At 36.9% G+C, this 20,446-nt stretch overlaps 3 protein-coding genes across 5 annotated transcripts in view; 2 read left to right on the forward strand and 1 right to left on the reverse strand.

Moving 5' to 3' along the window:
• The window catches only part of jmjd4 (jumonji domain containing 4), an 11,505-nt gene extending 10,132 nt beyond the window's left edge, over nucleotides 1-1,373 (forward strand). Inside the window, exon 6 of the mRNA NM_001076628.1 lies at nucleotides 903-1,373. Coding sequence (NP_001070096.1) covers nucleotides 903-1,211 — 309 coding nt within the window. The 3' untranslated portion in view covers nucleotides 1,212-1,373. The remainder of the gene's footprint in view (nucleotides 1-902) is intronic.
• A 2,327-nt stretch (nucleotides 1,374-3,700) lies between these two features.
• On the reverse strand, nucleotides 3,701-7,210 carry iba57 (iron-sulfur cluster assembly factor IBA57). Its single transcript, NM_001076635.2, has 3 exons — nucleotides 6,788-7,210; nucleotides 4,680-5,026; nucleotides 3,701-4,584 (listed from the first exon to the last, which is right to left on the reverse strand). The coding sequence occupies exons 1-3, from the start codon at nucleotides 7,111-7,113 to the stop codon at nucleotides 4,193-4,195; spliced, it is 1,065 nt and encodes a 354-aa protein (NP_001070103.2). The 5' UTR covers nucleotides 7,114-7,210; the 3' UTR covers nucleotides 3,701-4,192.
• Nucleotides 7,117-20,098, forward strand: LOC101887081 (atypical chemokine receptor 2). Of its 3 annotated transcripts, XM_068213436.2 has the most exons (3): nucleotides 7,117-7,504; nucleotides 8,545-8,625; nucleotides 15,515-20,098. In XM_068213436.2, the coding sequence occupies exon 3, from the start codon at nucleotides 15,660-15,662 to the stop codon at nucleotides 16,749-16,751; it is 1,092 nt and encodes a 363-aa protein (XP_068069537.1). In that variant the 5' UTR covers nucleotides 7,117-7,504; nucleotides 8,545-8,625; nucleotides 15,515-15,659; the 3' UTR covers nucleotides 16,752-20,098. The 3 variants fall into 3 exon arrangements, with proteins under 3 accessions (XP_068069537.1, XP_005163720.1, XP_073778658.1); XM_005163663.6 differs by lacking the exon at nucleotides 8,545-8,625 and having other exon boundaries at nucleotides 7,189-7,504; XM_073922557.1 differs by lacking the exons at nucleotides 7,117-7,504; nucleotides 8,545-8,625 and adding an exon at nucleotides 11,739-12,401 and having other exon boundaries at nucleotides 14,983-20,098.
• Nucleotides 20,099-20,446: the final 348 nt, after the last annotated feature.

Consider the following 20,446-nt stretch of genomic DNA (forward strand, 5'->3'; position numbering starts at 1 on the left):
CTTGACCACGAAGGCAAAAAGTGTGATTCATAACTAAGGAACCACTGTCAGGTAACCAGTGTTGAGGAAAGTTACTTATGAAAATAACACATTACAATATTGAGTTACTCCCCAAAAGTAATTGTGTTTTAATGGCAGAGTCTTTATTTTACCTGGAAATATTGCAATAACAAAAAAAAAAAAAAAAGAAAAAAATTAAAATTCCATTGTTTTCAATGGGGGGAAAATGGATGTTAATTACTGCATAAATATTCATTATTACCACAAAACCCTCTCAAAATTCAAAATGATATTAAAAAAATATTTTAAAACAAAAATTAATTTGATTGAATTTACAAACAAAAAAACAGGGGACTTTACGGGTGTTTGTCCCTTCTTGACCGCGAAGACCAAAAGTGTGATTCATAACTAATGAACCACAGTCAGGTAACCAGTGTTAGGGAAAGTTACTTATGAAAATAACACATTACAATATTGAGTTACTCCCCAAAAAGTAATTGTGTTTGAATGGCAGAGTCTTTATTTTACCTGGAAATATTGCAATAACAAAAAAAAAATAAAAAAAAATAAAATTCCATTGTTTTCAATGGGGAAAAATGGATGTTAGTTACTGCATAAATATTCATTATTACCACAAAACCCTCTCAAAATTCAAAATTATATAGAAAAAATATTTTAAAACAAAAATTAATTTGATTGAATTTACAAACAAAAAAACAGGGGACTTTACGGGTGTTTGTCCCTTCTTGACCGCGAAGTGTAATTCATAACTAAGGAACACCAGAGGGTTCAAATATATGGCATGGATAAACTAATACATGTCATGATGTGTCTTTAATGTTAAGTAATAAACAAAGTAATAATCAAGTAGGGTTTTTGGCATGTTTTCTTATTTGTTTCAGGTGATCATGAAATCATGCACAGGAATCGATTATGCCGAGTTCGCCTCTTTCCTCAAGACTATCGCGAATAATCGGATATCCTTTTTGAACTCAAGTCCCAGAAATGCAGACAGCTGCCAAGATCTCCTTGCGGAAAGCCTGTGCGCATTAGGCCCTCATCACGCCGCCTTCGACCTCCAGAGAGTTCTGCATATATTTGAGATCATGCTTAACAACGAAGACTTTAAGAGACTGGACCCTGCAACTCTCAGCTTCAAACCCGAGGATCTGCTTCAGGAGATCAGAGAAGCCATTCGAACAATCGTATGAATTGAATAAGTTAATAAAAGCTTTTAACAACACATTTGTGTTACTTAATTATGGATTCAGTCTGTGGATTTTATTGAATTTGTTATTAATGACGCATATTATGATGCATGATTAAGTATTTAAGAAGAGGAATGTGCTCAATAAACTGGGAAAGTTGAACAATATATTTGTTGTGTTTAACTTATTTTAACTAAAGAGTTTATTGGTCTTGTCATAATTAACTACTGCAAAACTAATATACTAACTATAATGTAAATATACTTTAACTGCTGGATGAAGCCTGGTTTATACTTCTGCGTCAAGTCACCGGCGTAACCCACGGCGCATGCAACCTGCGTAGCTGTGCATTTATACTTCTGCGCACTGTTTATTTATACTTCTGTCGAGTTTTTTCGCTGGTGCTTTGACTTTTCCGAACACTTCCTGAATGTACAAGTGGCTCAAACTCGCTCATTTTGAGGCAGGAACCAGCGGACGTGCAATAACTTTAACTATGAGGTAAACACAAAACAAAACTTTCCATCCGAAGCTCCTTTACGGGACTCCACACTTGTAAACAATCGCTCCATTGGGCTAGCGCGGCTCTCGGTCCCGCCCAGATTTGTCAGCGCTACCAAGCCGACCATTCACAGAGCTTGCGCTACGTGTCGTTTCGACGTGTAGTTAAATTTTTTGAGAGGTGCACATCAGCTACGGCTACGCCGTAGGGCTATGCGTCAACTTGTATGCTGCGTCATAGCATACGCATGCGCTTGACGCAGAAGTATAAATCAGCCTTGAGACTGTATGTTTTAAGGTTGGGTAGATAGACGCGATCCTCCGCCCCTCCTTCGTCGCAGCAGAAACCTGCTCCTGAAAAATACACACTCAAGCCCCATTTACAATACGTCTTAGTTTTAAAATGGCATTTGAGAACAAAAAACAATCCACATCCACACACTGGCATTTCATCTACCATTTCTATAAAGCCCTCTTTCCACACTATACCACTGAAAACGCACATCACGTGAGCACACACACTCTGTCATGCACTGCAGCATCTGAGCTCCAGCAGTCAGCCCAGAAAGCAGTGCACGTTGGACAGTTTATCAAGGATGTACAGCTGAATCACGTCTCACTATAATTGTTAAAGGTGATATTTATTAATCTTGTCTCCATCTAACAACTCTTCAGTCTTTTGAGTCTTTCAGGTAATGTGTCACAGCATCAGTAGACTGCTTCAATCTCTCGCTTTCACACTTGTACTTAGTAATTTTAGTGAAAACCTCAGATACTGTTGGTGGGTTCCTTTTGGTTGTGCGTCTTTTCACCAACTAAGTTTGTTGAAGCTATAGTAAAGACACAGATCACTCTGCCTATTCATGCCAGAGTCCCATGGAAAAAAAGTTATTGCCAGGCAGTGTTGGGCAGTAGCGTCGCTCCAAGTAGTGATGCTACTAGCTTAAATACATTTCTCAGTAGCGTGACGGTAGCGTCACTACTTTCTAAATCAAATAGCTTTTCAGTAGCGAAGCTATTTTATTAGTCAAGTAGCGCAGTGGCGTCCACACAAGCTACATTTACAAATCGCGGATCAATAAGTGACGGCACCGACATTCACAGAGCTGTTAGGCCAATATCTAGCCGATGAAAGTAAATCCATATGAATGAGAGAATGTTGATTTCTTCTTCTTCGACAACAAGTTTTGTGCGTTACTGAGAGAGAGGAATTATTTCTGAAGCAGGATTCCTCGTGACCAGGGCCGGCGCATTCATAGAGGCGACCTAGGCGGCCGCCTGGGGCGGCAGTATAGAGAGGGCGACGTCCGCAACACCCCCCTACCACCTGCGTCCTCAGTTATGTCCATGACACCTCCCTCACCACCCGCGTCCTCAGATATATTCGCGCATTGGCGACAGAATAGAGAGGGCAGCGTCAGCAACACCTCCCTCTCTCCCTCAGCACCCGCGCGTCCTCAGTTATATCCGCGCATAGGGTGGCAGAATAGAGGTCCGCGACACCCGCGCGTCCTCAGTTATTTCCTTGCATAGGGCGGCAGAATAGAGAGAGCAACGTCGGCGACACCTCCCTCCCTCAGAACCCGCGCGTCCTCAGTTATATCCGCGCATAGGGCGGCAGAATAAAGGTCCGCGACACCTCACTTCATTTTCATAACCGGTCACTTTCGTTTTCACATTGGGGTTGAGGGCGGCGTGATCGTCCTCTGCCTAGAGCGGCAGTTCAGCTTGCTCCGGCCCTGCTCGTGACCATACCTCGAGAAGTACGTTAAGATGCAACAACTTAATTTTATGATGCTGTGCTCAAAAACAGAAAATACTTATATATATATATATATATATATATATATATATATATATATATATATATATATATATGTATATATGTATATGTATATATATACACACACACACACCATACTGCTTATTCCAAAAAATTTCCCTTTACTATTAATTACTATAGTATTTTAAATGGGCAACACCTGGTTTTATTGGATTTTTTATTTTATTTTATTTTTTAGATGTTATATACCATAATGTTTGTTTAGTACAGCATATTATTTACAGTAAATAACTGAACTGAACTATTCTGCCTCATATGTTACATTGGCAGTTTTATTGATCACTAAAATAATTGACTTGGGATTTAAGTTGCTTCAATTAAAAAAATGAAAATTGTAAAATTAGCTTAGATGTAGCTAAGCTACTTTTGCCATGTAGCTTTTAGCTTAGCTCACTACATTTTTCAAGTAGCTTGCCCAACACTGTTGACAGGTGGTAATCTGTGTAACTTTATTCAACAGTTTTCCTCAGTGTCAGTATATTCTGCATGTTCCCGAGAAGGGGCTCCATACAATTGCAATGTGAACTCTTTTAGAAGATCAACCCAAAGAAACTTCTTTTATTTCAAGGTGTCAATCGGTACCTCTGTGTAAATGTTCTGGCTTCAAATATGACACTCTTACATTTCTAGTGTTTGTGATTTATTTCTCTTGGGGGGTTTTTGGCCACCAGTCGGGCACAGAGGCTAGTACAGTCACCGTCTCGTCACCAGATGATTTGAGCTGGAGTGTTTCTTTGGCGTGAGCCAGGCGTACGAGGCTCAGTCCCAGCTTGTCCACTCCTGTCCTGTATTTACCTGCTGGTTTTCCTCCCTCTGTCTGAAGAGCTGACCCCTGGTTGAGCTTCTCGGCTGGAGCAGATAAGCTGACAGGCATCAGACGCTTTCTTATCACGCCGGTGTGGTGAGTTCTGGCCGTCAGCTCCTGCCCGATGTAGCAGCCCTTGCTGAAGCTGATTCCCTGCATGTAGACCAGATTGGCTTCCAGTGGAAGAGCCTCACCTGGGGGAAGATCTCCGACTCCTTCAGGCAGTCCTGTGAAAATGAAATGAAATACAGCACTGGTTGTACAAGCTAGACCTGAGAAGTAAGCCCAGTCTACATAAATAATAATAATGTACAAGCAATACCAATCTCATAGCGATGCCTGTGGTATTCTTCAGTGTTGCCCAGTCGACAAGCAGACACAATGTCCAGTGGATTGTCCTGAGCGCTGGTGATCATTCTCCAGCCCATGAGCTCAGTTCTTGGGTCTTTCTCCAAAACCAGCACTTTATCAGTAGTGGTAACATCAGGCCTTCCCAGGACAGCTTCTTTACTGTGAGGTAGCAGAGCCCAGAGCGAGAGACTCGGACATACGCTGAGGTTCACTTTGCGACGTATCTTGTAGACTTTCAGAAGCTGCATAACAGAGTCCTGCACTGTGCTGTCACACTCCAGAAGTACACCGTTGAGTCCATCTGGGTTTCCTTTTAAACTGAAGAACAAAGTAAGTTTCGTTAATGCGTACAGGGAGAACATAAAAAACAAGATCTTTTTTTGGGGGGTCTAAAATAAAGTAATAATATTTGACCTTTAAAAATGTTTTTTTTTTTTATTATTAAAAAAAGTTGGCATTTCTGTGTGGAGTTTGCATGTTCTCCCTGTGTTGGTGTGAGTTTCCTCCAGGTGCTCCGGTTCCCCACACAAGTCCAAACACATGCGCCATAGATGAATTAAGCTAAATGATCTGTAGTGTATGTGTGTGAATGAGAGTGTATGGGTGTTTCCCAGTGATGGGTTGCAGCTGGAAGGGCATCTGCTGCGTAAAACATATGCTGGATAAGTTGGCGGTTCATTCCGCTGTGGCAAACTCAGATTAATAAAGGGACTAAGCCGAAAAGAAAATTAATGAACTGTTTCTCGGAGGGCCAATTGGACGGTGGTGGTTAAAGTCAAAGTAAAAGCAATAAATAGATCAAATAAAATATTATGTATAATTATAAAATATGTCAATGTTTTAAATTTTAGTAATGGAATGAATGTTTTCTATGCTACTAATGCTACTAAGAATGCCAATGGCCAATTACACACAGTTTCAGGGATGTTATCCTCATAATGTGGTGTTCCCTTTAAAACTAAAAGAAACTGGCATAGTGACAACCATAGCAATATAGATGGAGATTAACAGACATTGCAACATTTAGAATCATCCATTTAGTTATGAAATATATCTGCTTTTGCAATTATTTACATAAAACACTGATAGTTTATTAATAATAATTCTATCTGGACAAAAATGTATCACGATTAATCGCATTCAAAATAAAAGTTTAATTTAATAATAATTTAAGTGTATGTATGCTGTTTATATATTTATTATGTATATATAAATACACACATATATGAGAAAAGTTTTATTTATATTATTTAGATATAAAATACATCTGAATATGATACAATTTGTACATAAATTTAAATATTCATGTAAAAAAACGTAATAAAATTGTGCAGCTTTGTTTCTATTTATGTGTGTGTATATGTGTGTTATATATATATATATATATATATATATATATATATATATATATATATATATATATATATATATATATTGTGTGTGTGCAAATAAAATTAAGAATAAAATACTTAGTTAACATTTCTAGTTAGAAAACTATATATTTTGGCAAACACAAAACTTAACACCTTTACAGATTATTACCAAATTACCAAAAACATGAGAAGTATAAATTTTTCAAACTTTTTTCTATCAACAATGCAATTTTTTTACCCAGAGTGACTTATTTATAGAAAGTTTTTGGCAAAAATAGGCGCAGTTCTTATTTTTCATGTTGCGGAACTAAACTGTGCAGAGCTGCGGCCCTCCAGGAACTAGATTTGACACCTGTGTACTAGTCTAATACACACCATGGCTTTATGTGGATGAACAATTCTGTCATATTCATTATTTGTAAGCCACTGGACATATCAGCATAATATTATACATAAATAACACTGACTTTAGTGATATAAAATAGAACTGTACAAAAGCAGCTTCATATCTATTCACGTCAATACAAAACTATCAATGTGTGACAGTGAGATAATGCTGAATCAGGTCACGCCCACATTTTACGAACCCAATTTACTAAACTCCAGCACTTCTAAAAGCACGTCAATATTACATATAGTGTTTAATCCCAACATTTTAAGCTAATTAAATGTTAATAGTGTTAGTTAGTTAGTGTGTTAATTTTACCTGTAAAGGATGATGTCGTACAGTGTCCTGCCTTGAACATTGAGCACGTGAGCGTACATGGCATTCAGTGAATCCTCTCCCAGAAGATTCATGTCATTGGTGATTATTCCTTGAAGAAATGAGCTCGTGTCTTGTCCAGATACATTGAGGACAGTCCTGTGTGGTAATCTGTAACAGCTAAAGTGTGCTGTACTGCTGGCAGCTCGAGTTTGAGAGTGTGTTTTAATCCGAGTCCTGCTTGTACATAGAAAATAGTGCGCCTGAAGTCCGCCTGACCGCACCACAATCTCCCTCAAAGCACCACCAAACAAAATCATCCTTTGCATTATGTTGTTTTCTGAATGCAGCAACAGCAAGTCAACCTTCCAACCTTAAACCTTCCATTTTCATTCCCATACTGCACTGCGTTTTGTGTACGAAACAAATACTATGGCGGAGGCTTATCTTATAAATATTCATAGCGTAACGTTAGCTGCGTCCGCCCTCACTTTGAGGCGTCAAACTAATCCCGTGTTTTATCATAATTTTAATAGTACTTCGTTGTGATATTCGCCCAGTTTGTATGGAGATATAAATAAACAGATTTGTGTAGCTATATATATATTATTTGAAATCTTATTTAACACTTTTGTGAGACGAATTATAAGTGTGCGGAGGAATATGAATATTCATGAGTTCACTGAATATCGTTAAACGTCAAACAACTGTTCACTAAAGGTAAGCTATGTTATAGCGTCGAGTAAAAGTTAATTGTAGCCTGTAATATTACGATTAAAATTGTAAACATGCTCAGCATTTCATAGATTATATTTGATTTTTAGTGATTACAGCTATTTTTATTCCTGTTAAATGTATCTTCAATACACTTTTGTGTTCTGTGGCGACGAACTCCTTCGTGAAAGTAGATTTATTTCGGTAAATAAGCCAGATCTAGACATTCTTTAATTACATAAACAGATTTGTACAGTGCTGTTGGTGTCCTCCTGCTAAATGGCTAGATACAAAGCTGTATTACTTATTCTTTGTTACTTCATTACTTCATGGATGGGTACACTAAGATGGAAAAGGTCTTGTGCAAATGAGAAGTGAGAAAAAATGTCAAATTGAACTATATATTACAATTGGAATAAAGACAAGTAAACAGCCATTATGTAAACCAGGGGTGGCCAAATTGTTCTTATAAAGGGCCAAAAACCAAATAACTGAGGGCTGTGTGCCAACATTAAATATACCAAACTGTATTACATTAAATTTGCCATGTGTAATTTCTTCATTTATTTGCTAATGTTTAAAAATAACTAGACGTTGCTTTAAATCATATTAAATTATGATGCAGTATCATTTTTAACATTTTATACTGAACTTATTGTAAAAACATAAACAATCCCATTTATAATATAATGGAGATCAATGCTGAATACACTAGTCGAGCTGCTCCTGCCTTTGCCTTGATTTGCTTACTGATGTCTTGTGCATTGTCATCTGCCAAGTGCAGTATTTGCATTTAAAAGTCTGATTCATTTATAAACATTTAGTTTTAGCTGGCTTTTTGTAGCTCCTCAATTAAACAGAACAAAAGGTTAGCCTACGTTAAATTCGAAATGGCGATCTGTGTAAAAGGCATTCGCCCTATTAAACTCCATATCATTCTCCCTCCCTTTATAGGCCAAACCAAAGGTTACCAAGGGCCAACTTTGTTTGTTTTCCTTTCAAAAACTGCCATGCTAGCGTTTCATGGTTTTATTTTGATTTGGCAGGTCGACAAGAAGTGTCGAAAAAAAGAAGGATGAAAAAAAAATGACAGGAGGAGAAATTTACGATGCATCCAAACTCACATGGTGAGGTTCTTTTTCAAATCTAAAAAGGGAGAAAGGAAGTGTAAATCGAAAGTGTTGTGGAAATAAATTCAGACACATTGGATGACTAACAGGATATTAATCAGTATACGTTTCTTTATATATTTATTAATTACATGGGTTTTCTGGGAGAAATAACAAAATAGGAGGGTGGCGGGAGATGGGTGTGAAATACTGGAGACTCCTGGGAAAACTAAGAGTGTTGTCAGGTATATATAATAGCCCTTTAATAGTTAAGAAATAGTTTGCTCTGATCTGTATCTTAAATAATATCTCTAATTAAATAATAACATTTGACCAGCTCTATAATAGTTCATACTATTAACAATGCATGTTTGTATCAAAAATATTAATTTAGCGATTTGAAACCAGCAAATCTAGAGCAGCAACAGACAGTGTTCACTAAACATGTTTCCAATAAAAAAGGCATTTGTACTGTAGGTGTCCATGAAACTAGATGCATAGTTTGTATTTTATTATACACTTGCTCACACATGAAAGTTAAAAAGTAAAACAAAAATACATGTGTAGTCTTTCATGGTCGTCCATTAATAGTGCAGGTATGCAAACATGTCATCGTTTATTTAATATCAGAAATGTCATTGAAAACCACTCAATATCCCTTAAAACAAAAACAAAAGCTTGATTAAGTCAAAGTCAAGTCAAAGTCAGCTTTATTGTCAATTCAACCACATGTTCAGGACATATAGAGAAACGAAATTACGTTACTCTCAGACCCTAGGTGCCTAACATATAATGTTAATACAAAAAGTAGAGTTTTTAAGAAGGAATTTACAATAAACACAATTATACATAAAATAATATAAATATATACCTGCAATTTAGTCTATATTAATTATTAGATATTGAATTAAATATGTAACTTTGGTTCACTGAGGCATATTACCGAACATAACTGAAAAAACTGACCCCCCCCAATCGTCCGCACCACCCTACATATACAGTTGAAGTCAGAATTATTAGCCCCCCTTTGAATTTCTTTTCTTTAAGTATTGCCCAAATGATGTTTAACAGTGCAAGGGAATTTTCACAGTATGTCTGATAATATTTTTTCTTCTGGAGAAAGTCTTATTTGTTTGATTTCGGCTAGAATTAAAGCAGTTTTTAATTTTTTAAACACCATTTTAAGGACGATATTATTAGCCCCCTTAAGCTATATATTTTTGTTGATAGCCTACTGAACAATCCATCATTATACAATAACTTACCTAATTACCCTAACCTGCCTAGTTCACCTATTACCCTAGTTTAGCTTTTAAATGCCACTTTAAGCTGTATAGAAGTGTCATGAAAAATATCTAGTCAAATATTATTTACTGTCATCATGACAAAGATAAAATAAAACAGTTATTAAGCCGCCTTTTCACTGCACACGACAAGCGACAGACCGGAAGTCATTCATTTCCAATGGAGAGCAGTCCGGGAGCTGCGTGGAGTTCCGATCATCTCCGTATGCGGAAAATTCGCAGCTCAATTCGGATCCGTTGAAATATTTCAAACTTCTGCGACTAGACCGTATGCGACCTGCTGACCGGATATGATGTATTCCAGTTTTGTCCAAGCAGATCCATGTGCGCGAGATGAGAAATGGGAGTTTATTTGGTTATTTTTTTAATCTAAAAACTCTATATTAAAAAAATAAACTTTTCTGTTCATAAATGTAAGTAAGAAAGTAATAAAAATATATGTTTTAATGTTGTCCCCACATTCCCTCCAATATGTTAGCGGTCTATGAGTTTTTAGTATTCATTCATTCGTTAAACCATGTAAACGCACAGAGAATAAAGGCTCTTGCTTTTGCACTCCTTTATTTCGGACACCGTGTGAATCAGTTTCTCCCCCACGGTGCACGACAACACTGAAAATACTGTGCGGCTGCCACAAGGGAGCGTATTCCGACAGTCGTGTTCAAATGTCATGTGCAGTGGAAAGGCGGCTTTAGAAATGAGTTATTAAAACTATTATTCTTAGAAATGTTTTGAAAAAAAATATTCTATGTTAAACAGAATATATATATAATATATGTGTGTGTGTGTGTGTGTTTATATATGTTTTTTGTCACAGTCTCTGATAACTCAGAAGTAGTTGTTGTTAAAAAAGTGCAAGCAGTCATGATTTTCTGAATGGTATTTCAGAGGAAATTCCACTAGTTCCAAAGTTCTACCCTGAGCTCAGCAGTTTATTTGGAAATGTGGCAACCCTAAGGGTAAAATCGTTAAAACTGAAGGAAGTAAGCAAAACATTGGCAGATGTAAAGTCTATATCCTTCAAAAACAAAAGGGGTTTTGTTTTTGCTCACTGCCTATGGAAAATGTCTTGCTTTATCTTTGTTCAGAGCAAAACAAAAACTATTATACATTTGGATCATGATGGTGTGATCAAGACTAAAGTTTAAATATCACATAATTATATCGGGCATATTTGGAACAGAAAAATACGTAAAAATCTTATAATTTATAATATATATAATTTGTAATATGTATAGATAAGGTTTTTCTCCATCATCCTTCATATTAAATCAATAGGTTTTTACCCAGGAGTCTTTTAATCAATTAAAACCGAATAAAATGTAGTTTAAAGAGCCCCTATTATTGCGTTTTTGAAAATTACCGCCCATGCAGTGTGTAACACAGCCAGGGGCGCCGCTAGAGGGGGTAAAGTTAGGACGATTCTAAGGGCCCATACATTTAGGGGGGCCCCAGAGACATTATCAAGGGCCCGCTCCAATCCAAACCCCCCCACGGCTCTTCACTTTCATCTGTGATCTCTCCGCCCGCTCTTCACTTTCATCAGCAACTCCACAGCCAGCGGCTGATAGTGAACCATGTTTGAAAGGTCAAAGCAGTGGCGCAGTAGGTAGTGCTGTCGCCTCACAGCAAGAAGGTCGCTGGTTCGAACCTCAGCTCAGTTGGCGTTTCTGTGTGAAGTTTGCATGTTCTCCCTGCGTTCGTGTGGTTTTCCTCCGGGTGCTCCGGTTTCCTCCACAGTCCAAAGACATGCTACAGGTAAATTGGTTAGGCTAAATTGTCCATAGTGTATGTATGAGTGTATAAGTGTGACAGGCCGGCCGGAAGGTGTAAAAAATGTTGTTATCTTATGGACAAGTCTTAAATGGAGAACTTGTTCCAAAAAGAGCCGACCCCGCAACCATGCGGGACAAAGGCCGAAGATGAAGAGTGAACCGTGTTTAAAACTATAGATTCTTTTAGTCGACTCAGAGTCAGATAAATGATTCATCCTTTGTCTAATCCTGATTTCTGGAATTGTTCTTCCCCAGACTAGAACCCGGTCATCGTGGTTAATTCCTCTTTGCTTCTCAATTCCGCCGACGAGCTAACTGGTAAAATTGGTTGCGGCGGGAAAGCCCCACAGTAAAGTGGTCAGCCGGTAAGCACCAAAAGGAACAGAGTCATACCGCCACATATAGCGCTCACTTAAAAAATGAAATGCAGCCATACGTACCTCCATAATTTGCGACCTCCAGAAACGTCCACAGGACTTCGTTTTCAAAATGAGCCTGGGTTGGAATTGTGTCATTGTTATTACATTGTTATTATAGGGTTCAGAATAGTATATATGCTGGTGTTTAACCTCATTGCTTTATTGCATTCTTGCACTGGGCTCTCACATACTTTGTTCTACTTTATGACCATGGTGGGCATTCTCTCTGTCTCATGCTGAACGCATTCGATCAATCACAACAGAATAGGTCATCGGTAGGCCCACACGGAATTTGCGCGCGCAGATTTTCAGCAGATTTTTAGCCCATCATTAATTCTGTTTATTTACTTGAGTAAATGTGTGTAAATCTATATTTATTCCGTTTTTAAATTAAGTACGGTAATATTATTGGCTAATATGAAAATGTTCATCTAATTTATGTACAATGCAGTTTGTACAGTGATATTTTCTGTCTTTTAGTAGACATATTATATGACAGACTTGCTTTGTTTACCAAATAAACTGAATCTAATTGGATTTGCATTTTAAACATTAAATAAAAGTAAAAAAATATATATATTTTTTTAACATATTAAGGTTTTAGTTATGATACTCCCAAAATAGTTTGGCAGAAATCTGCAGATTCTTACCAAAATTCTCTGCAGAAATAGCAAAAAATATCTGCAGATTCCGTCTGGCCCTGGTCATCGGACCAATTAGTGCTGATTAGCATCACGCAAAGGAGGGGTTTGGGAACAAATAAATCACTGAACAAATCATATGGGAGTCGTTTGGGATAATTAGGTAAAAATAAATGCATATTATAAGACAATGAACATGTTTTTTGAGCTTGCATGCATATCAGCCTTTTGTTGGACACCCCCAAAACCAAAATATGGCCTTTTATAATGTATAATAGGGGCTCTTTAATGACTTGGTATTTTATCTAGTTCAAGTAAAGGTCAGAATTTATTAGTATTATTAATATTACGGTTGCTTTCACATGAACAGACATCCCAGTTGGGAAAAGTAATTTCCGGGGGATACAGAGTTGATAGTGGGTGTTTGAAGAGCGGGGGTGGGGGATGGGGTGCATTGAGTGAGCGACGTATTTTGGTAGGGGGGCGTGTGCGCGCGAGACGTACCCAAAGAGCGGTGGGAGTTGTGTGTGCGAAGTGACATAACATTGCCTGAAGAGCGGTGGGGGTGAGTTGCGCGCGACGTACCTGAAGAGCTACGAGGGATGCGGTGGAGAGAGGGCTGTTCAACATATTTAAAGACCGTGCAGGAAGCGCGCGATTTCCGGGAGATTATGATTCATATCGGGCATCCGGGAGTGTCTATGCATTTGAGGAATACTCCCGCAACTTCCGGGAGACCTGGGATGTCTGCATGAATGACATTTTAACATAAAACTGTTCATCTCAACAGCTTGTTTTAAACGTTAAATCAAGAGTTTGAATGCAAAAACTTCAAAGTGCCACCAGAAATCTTCTTCTAAAATGGGATCACTGCAAAAAAAAAATGCTTTTCTTGCTTAGATTTTTTTGTCTTGTTTCTAGTGCAAATTTCTCACAATTCTTAAATCAAGAAGAATTTTCTAGACAAGCAAAATATATTGTCTTGTTTTAAAGGGCACATAAATTTTAAATATATATATATATATATATATATATATATATATATATATATATATATATATATATATATATATATATATATATATATATATATATATTTTTTTTTTTTTTTTTTTTAAAGGTTACCCCTTTTTTCATATTTATTATAAGTCTTTTGTGTCCCCAGAATGTGTCTGTTAAGTTTCAGCTCAAAACACCCATCAGAGTATTTATTATAGCTGTTTAAAGTGTCTGTATTATAGCCGGGAAAAGGTTGTTATTGTTTTTTTGCACTGGGCCTTTAAGGCTAGTCATCCCTGCCCACCGTTCCCACGTGCCTGTCAGCAACATGCCTCAATCGCCGCCCTCGGCTGCCTCAGGAAGCAGATCTCACGTAACGTTTGTGAGAATTACTACAGTATTTGATGCATTTTTTGGGGAGTTGCAACAATGAGTTCACACACACACACACACACATACATAGCGTAGACAGTCAGACACATACATACATAGCGCACACACACACACAGAAAGACAGTGAGAGAGACACGCGGTTGTGCTGATGAAGTGAATGACTGTACTTCATTACACACGTGCTCTGTTTTAAAACATGTTAAACTTGTAAAACTCACTCTTGATCACGTCTGATGATGATTGATGATTCTAGCAAACTGAACAGACCTTTTATTCCCAGTTGCTTTGCACTCGTCCTGTCTTGTCGATATGACTATATGCATTACTATGGAGACATGTTAATGCGCGCAGCTGTCAATCAATATTGGTGGGCGGGGGACCGCACTCATACTTAAAGTTGCGGTCGATCTGAAAACCGCTACAGTTGGTCCACCGTTTTTATGTTGTTAAATTTGAAAAAAAAGGACTGGGTGTGTTTATTTCACCCCAATAAGACAGTATATACACTATACTTACACACATGTCTGTCCAAACAGCTTGATTTTTTCACCATAGGTGCCCTTTAAAAAATAACATGCCCACATTAAGTGAGTTTTTCCTTAAAACAAGCTAAATAATCTGCCAATAGGGTAAGCAAAATAATCTTATGTCAAAAGGAAAAACAAGATTATTTTGCTTACTCCATTGGCAGATTATTTTTGCTTTGGCATATTATTCCTGAAAACAAGACAATATGTTTTGCTTGTCTAGAAAGTTCTTCTTGATTTAAGAATTGTGAGATATTTAGACTGGAAACAAGACAAAAAAAAATCTAAGTAAGAAAAGCAGTGTATTTTTTTCTGAGGCTTCTGTGTATAGGTTGAGTAATTTCACATTTATGCCAAATAATGTTCTTTGCATTGCCTTTAAAGTGAAATAACTCCACCTAAAGAAAAAAATGAAAAAGAAAAAGAAAGAAAAACTAATTTAGGAACATATCAGAAGGCACTTTTAATTTTTTTTGCATCTAAACTCTTCAAATATAGCATTAATCAATAGTTTAACAGCATCTTAGTTTAGTTTCAGTCGCGCTCACAGTTTAAGTGTCACATCTGTGATTTACAAAGATGCTAGTCATGCCAGAAAAACAATAACTTCTGCTTTTAATATGTGTGTGTGTGAGAGTGTGTGTGAGAGAGAGTCATTTCTTCCTTTCCTGCTCCTCCCAATGCTCAGTCAAGCAAATTTCCTTTCTTATTGTTGATGTAGGCATACCCTAAAACAGTTTTTATAAACTGCAGGACTACCTCCTCTGATTCATTGTGTTAGTATCAAAATGCTGGATGCATTCTTTCCATGCTTAGAGAACAACTGTTTGTTCTGTTTCCCGGACACAGGTCTTGTCCTAAAGAATGACTTGAGAGGATTTCCAGGCAAGTGTCGCACTAATCTACTGAAAAAAAAAGTGCTGTCTTTGAGGAAAATCTCTGAAGCCAGATCTGAATAGCAAATCTGTGAATAACAAACATTTGAATTCAAGCCATGGATGTTTTAAACCCGGAGGACGTCAGCTTGTATGAGGACTATTACAATTCTGATGGACTTGAGGAGTTTGGACTGTGCAAGAAGACGCACGTTAAGGAGTTCAGCTATTTGTTTCTACCTACGTTCTACTCTGTTACCTGTGCGCTGGGGATTATCGCTAATTTAACCCTTGTGGTGTTGCTGGTCAAATATAAGACTCTGAGGATGGTTTTACCTCTTCAGATGGTCATATCGGACATCCTGTTCACACTGAGCCTTTCTTTCTGGGCGGTCTACGCCGGCAGCGAGTGGATCTTCGGCGATCACAGCTGTAAAGCGATCACGTTCGTTTACATGGTTAGTTTGTACAGCAGCAATCTTTTTGTCGCCAGTCTGAGCTTGCAGAGATTTTTGGACGACGCACGCGTTGATTCCACCCTCAGGATCTTCAGAAGTTCAAAGAGGAACGGCGTTTTGTGTGCCATCGTGTGGCTTTTCTCAATTTTGGCTGCGGCTGTTCATGTCAGCTTTGTGGAGTTGCAAAAATTCCACGAGAAGATCGTTTGCACTTATCATTTCAATGATGGGTTCGGTTGGAAAGTCTACACGAGGTTTCAGATGACCCTGCTTGGGTTCGTCATACCGTTTCTCGTGCTTGTTTTCTGTTGGATACGATATTGCAGTGTTGTTGTGGGAAGAAGCAGATTCCAGAGGTTTCGACTGGAAACCGGATTCACCGTGATGTTTTTTCTCCTCTGGTTCCCCTACAGCGTTGTCATTTTCCTGCATGCCTTGCAAGACCTTCACTTTTTTTACGCTTGCACCACTAACATACAGTTTGACTTCGCCATTCAGGTGACCGAGTCCATTGCCTTCACGCATGTGCTCGTAAACCCCCTGTTGTACATGTTTCTAAACAAAAAAGTCTGGAAACGGTTAAGAAATGCGTTTAAGACTCCGAGGGAGTATCTGCTGGAGGAATCCAGCAGTTCATCAAATGGGTCGGGTCAGGGTGATGATATCGAGCTGAAGTCGGTCCAACGATGTCAAGCCCATGATGTGAACTTTTGTGCTGAACGACCGAATAATTTACTACCTGAGCTGAAATGAAAGCTTTGTGTTCTTTGGTTTTTAGCACATTATTAAACATAATAGTTTCAATAACTAATTTTAATTAGCCATGATGACATATTATACCAGTTATTTTGCAAGATACTAGTATTGAGTTTAAAGTGCGATTTAAATGCATAGCTAGGTTAATTAGGTTAACTAGTTGTTGGATAATAGTGGTTTGTTCCATAGTCAATCAGAAAAAAAATATCTTAAGAATTAACCTTTACCTTTGTGTGCTGTTGGGTTGTTTCATCCACTTTGGGGTGATTTTGAGTCGTAATTTGGCCGTAACTTTATCTGTGTTTCAGCAAATGATTTTTGGTAACAAATCTGATTTTTATACATATTTTAGGAAAATGCTTTGAAATTAAAAAAAAAATAAAAATTCAGGTTGGATGGCTGTTTTTGTCCCAAATTATTTTTGCAATCAAAATATGTTGTTATAATCGAAGTCAATGGGCAAAAACAGCCACAAACATAACGAACCTGATTTCACCAAGTGAGACATCTTCCTGGATTAACATCTATGTTGATCCTGGAACAACATTCCAATCAGCCAATCAGAATGAAGGGATATGTTTACAGTTTATGGGCCCTATCATTCCCAAACTTTTCAGCCCGCGACCCCCAAAATGACAATGCCAGTGACTCATGACCCCCAATATCCTCTGAGGTAGTTATAATCACAGTGGTTATAAATGCCATGGCGCACGCACACTATATACCCCAGTCTATTCTTCGTAAAAAATAAAATGTAATGTATGTCAGTGCTGTAAATGTGCCAGAAAGTTTAACCTGGTGGTATAAAATCAATGTGCTGCATCTGACTCTATGGCTGTGTCTTTAATGTAATGTAATTACCTCAGGAGCCGCAGTACAATAGAATTAGTAACTATAAGCTACTATAGTAACTATATAGTATATAGTAACTATAAACAACTATTTGTTCCCTTCAGTAGTGTATGGATAAAATATGATAATTCTTATGGTTTAATAAAAACACTGCATTAAAATAAAAAAAAAATAGAATAGTTTTATTGTACTTAAAATATCCCAAATATTTTGAAGACTGTTTAATTACGGAGAAATTAGCTATTTTAACTAGTGAGATGGAGTTTGTGCTGTGTGATGCCACACACCCTCGATTTCTGGTTTGGTTTTTATAGAAAACAAGGAAAAGCCAGGCATTATGTTTTATTGGACTGCACAGAGCAGCGTTATAACAGACTCCTAAACTGTTCAGTCTAATAAAACAGCTCCGTTCTCCTCCACATGATCACGAGCTGAATAACAGGAAGTGGTGGAGTGTGGCATAATAAAAGTGCTCGTCTCTTACCAGCAATTACTTTACAGTTTTCCTCGTTCTGCTTTCAGTCTTACTCATTCTACTATGATAATAAGCGTTAAATACTTTAATCATCCTTTAACATGAGTTCTGCTGGAGTCCTGTAGGATGTAGTGGAGACTATAACTTCCATGATTCCACACACACAAGTCATCAAACTACTCTTTTGTTTGTTGTGAATATGTGCACCCTCTAGTGGGGAAAATGACATACTGCGCCTTTAAGCAGATAGTCCGCACTCTAATAATAATTAATTGGCAATGTAATTTATAGTCAAACAATATGTAAAAGGGACCATCAGAGTAAATTGATACAGTCTTAGAACACAGTTTTTAATTTTATTAATATTTTAGATTATAAAAAATGTAGCGCTACAACACTGAATAATTAATTCACTGCTATGTTGAATATTAGCACCATTATCGGAATTACTTAAATTATTATAAATTCAAATAATGTACACTTTTGTATGAGCACTCATTCTTTTATATTTGATGTATAGTCTATGTTGTTTAATATTTTTTAGAAATGTATCTTCTACTCTGGATGACGATGATGATTGTTTTATTCACATTTTGACAAAGATCAACACTTTATTTGCATTTAACTTGCTTTTATAATTGATATAAAGTAGATTTAGTTCATTTGATTTGATGCCGATACTAGTTGTTTTGTCTTTGTATTTTTAGTTTAATAATTATCTTAACAATGGTACTTTGCTGCTCACTATTTATTTGTCCATTTTATAGTGCTTAACGTGTTTTAAAAAAATATATTAAGGTTGGTTGTTTTTTTTTTTAAATCAAACAGTAGCTAATTATTAGCAATAGCAATTAAATCAATAAAAGGTGCTGTATGTACGTTTTTGACTCGTCTAAAGCATATAAATACCATAATGTGTGTGCAAATATTGCAGAAACATGCTAAGTGAACATTCTTGTTTATCTGAAAAACAATGCTGTAGTCATTGTCCTGTTATTCAGCTGCTAGAAATAGAAGCCGTTTCAATATAAATTTCAGGTGTTAGTTAGGACAAAATCTCCTTTTAATATGGAAAATATTACTTCCATAGTGTGCCATTGTTTTTATGTAGAACACGGTTTAAATCAGCCTTTGTTGGTTTTGTCAATCTGGTAACCTGCCCTTGCGTGTGTTTTGAACTAGGACTGCAATACCTAGTTTAACCACTGGGTGTCAAACTTACATTCATTTTCTCATTTTCTTGTCGGCTTAGTTCTTTTATTTATCTGGGGGTCGCCACAGTGGAATGAACCGGCAACTTATCCAGCACGTTTTTACACAGCGGATGCCCTTCCAGCTGCAACCCATCTCTGGGAAACATCCACACACACTCATTCACACTTATACACTACGGACAATTAAGCCTACCAAACTCACCTGTACCGTATGTCTTTGGACTCTGGGGGAAACCGGAGCACCCGGAGGAAACCCGCGTGAACGCAGAGAGAACATGCAAACTCCACAGAAATTTTATTACTCTACGTACTACATGATGTGTTCAGCAATGTTCACAAAGTAAATGACATCAGTGTAGTGATTTCGAGATATGCTGAACCGCTTCCACTTTTTCTCCAACACTCTTATCATGAAGATAACGGAAGCCTTGACCCTTCACATTATTCTGGATTAAAAACTACTCTGCAAAAACTTAGATGCACAATTAGGCAACACTTTATTTATTTATTACGTTTGTTTTTTTAAGATTTTTTTTTAAATGAGGTGAGAACGTTTTGATATACTGTATGTATGCAGATATGTGAATGTATTGTTTATATAGAAAGGTTGCATGCTCTTCATATTACTTAATGACAAAATATTGTTCACAATTGTTAACGGTTGTGAGATGTAATTGCACTGTTTCATACACAGCAAATAGAAAATGCATTTTGGATATTGTGTATACCTTATGAAGGCTGCTAATGTACTTTTGTGAAATTATGCCTGTTGTAATTATGTTAAAAATATATTATTCACCACACTTCTGTGTGTAATATATTCAATGATTTAATGTTAAATATTTTACTTTAAAAGTCAGAGGAGTGAGGTTTTACCTGTACAGCGATCACTAGCTGGCCTCCATTATTTATATATATATATATATATATATATATATATATATATATATATATATATATATATATATATATATAACAGAGACCAGTTAGTGAGTGCTGTGCATAAATATATATATATATATATATATATATATATATATATATATATATATATATATATATATATATATATATATACACACACACACAACAGTTCTGTCTGGATCTCGAATCTGATTGGCTGATAGCCGTGATATATTTAAGTAATATCA

This window comes from Danio rerio, chromosome 2, assembly GCF_049306965.1.
Source record: "Danio rerio strain Tuebingen ecotype United States chromosome 2, GRCz12tu, whole genome shotgun sequence".
In the NCBI taxonomy this organism is placed as follows: domain Eukaryota; kingdom Metazoa; phylum Chordata; class Actinopteri; order Cypriniformes; family Danionidae; genus Danio; species Danio rerio.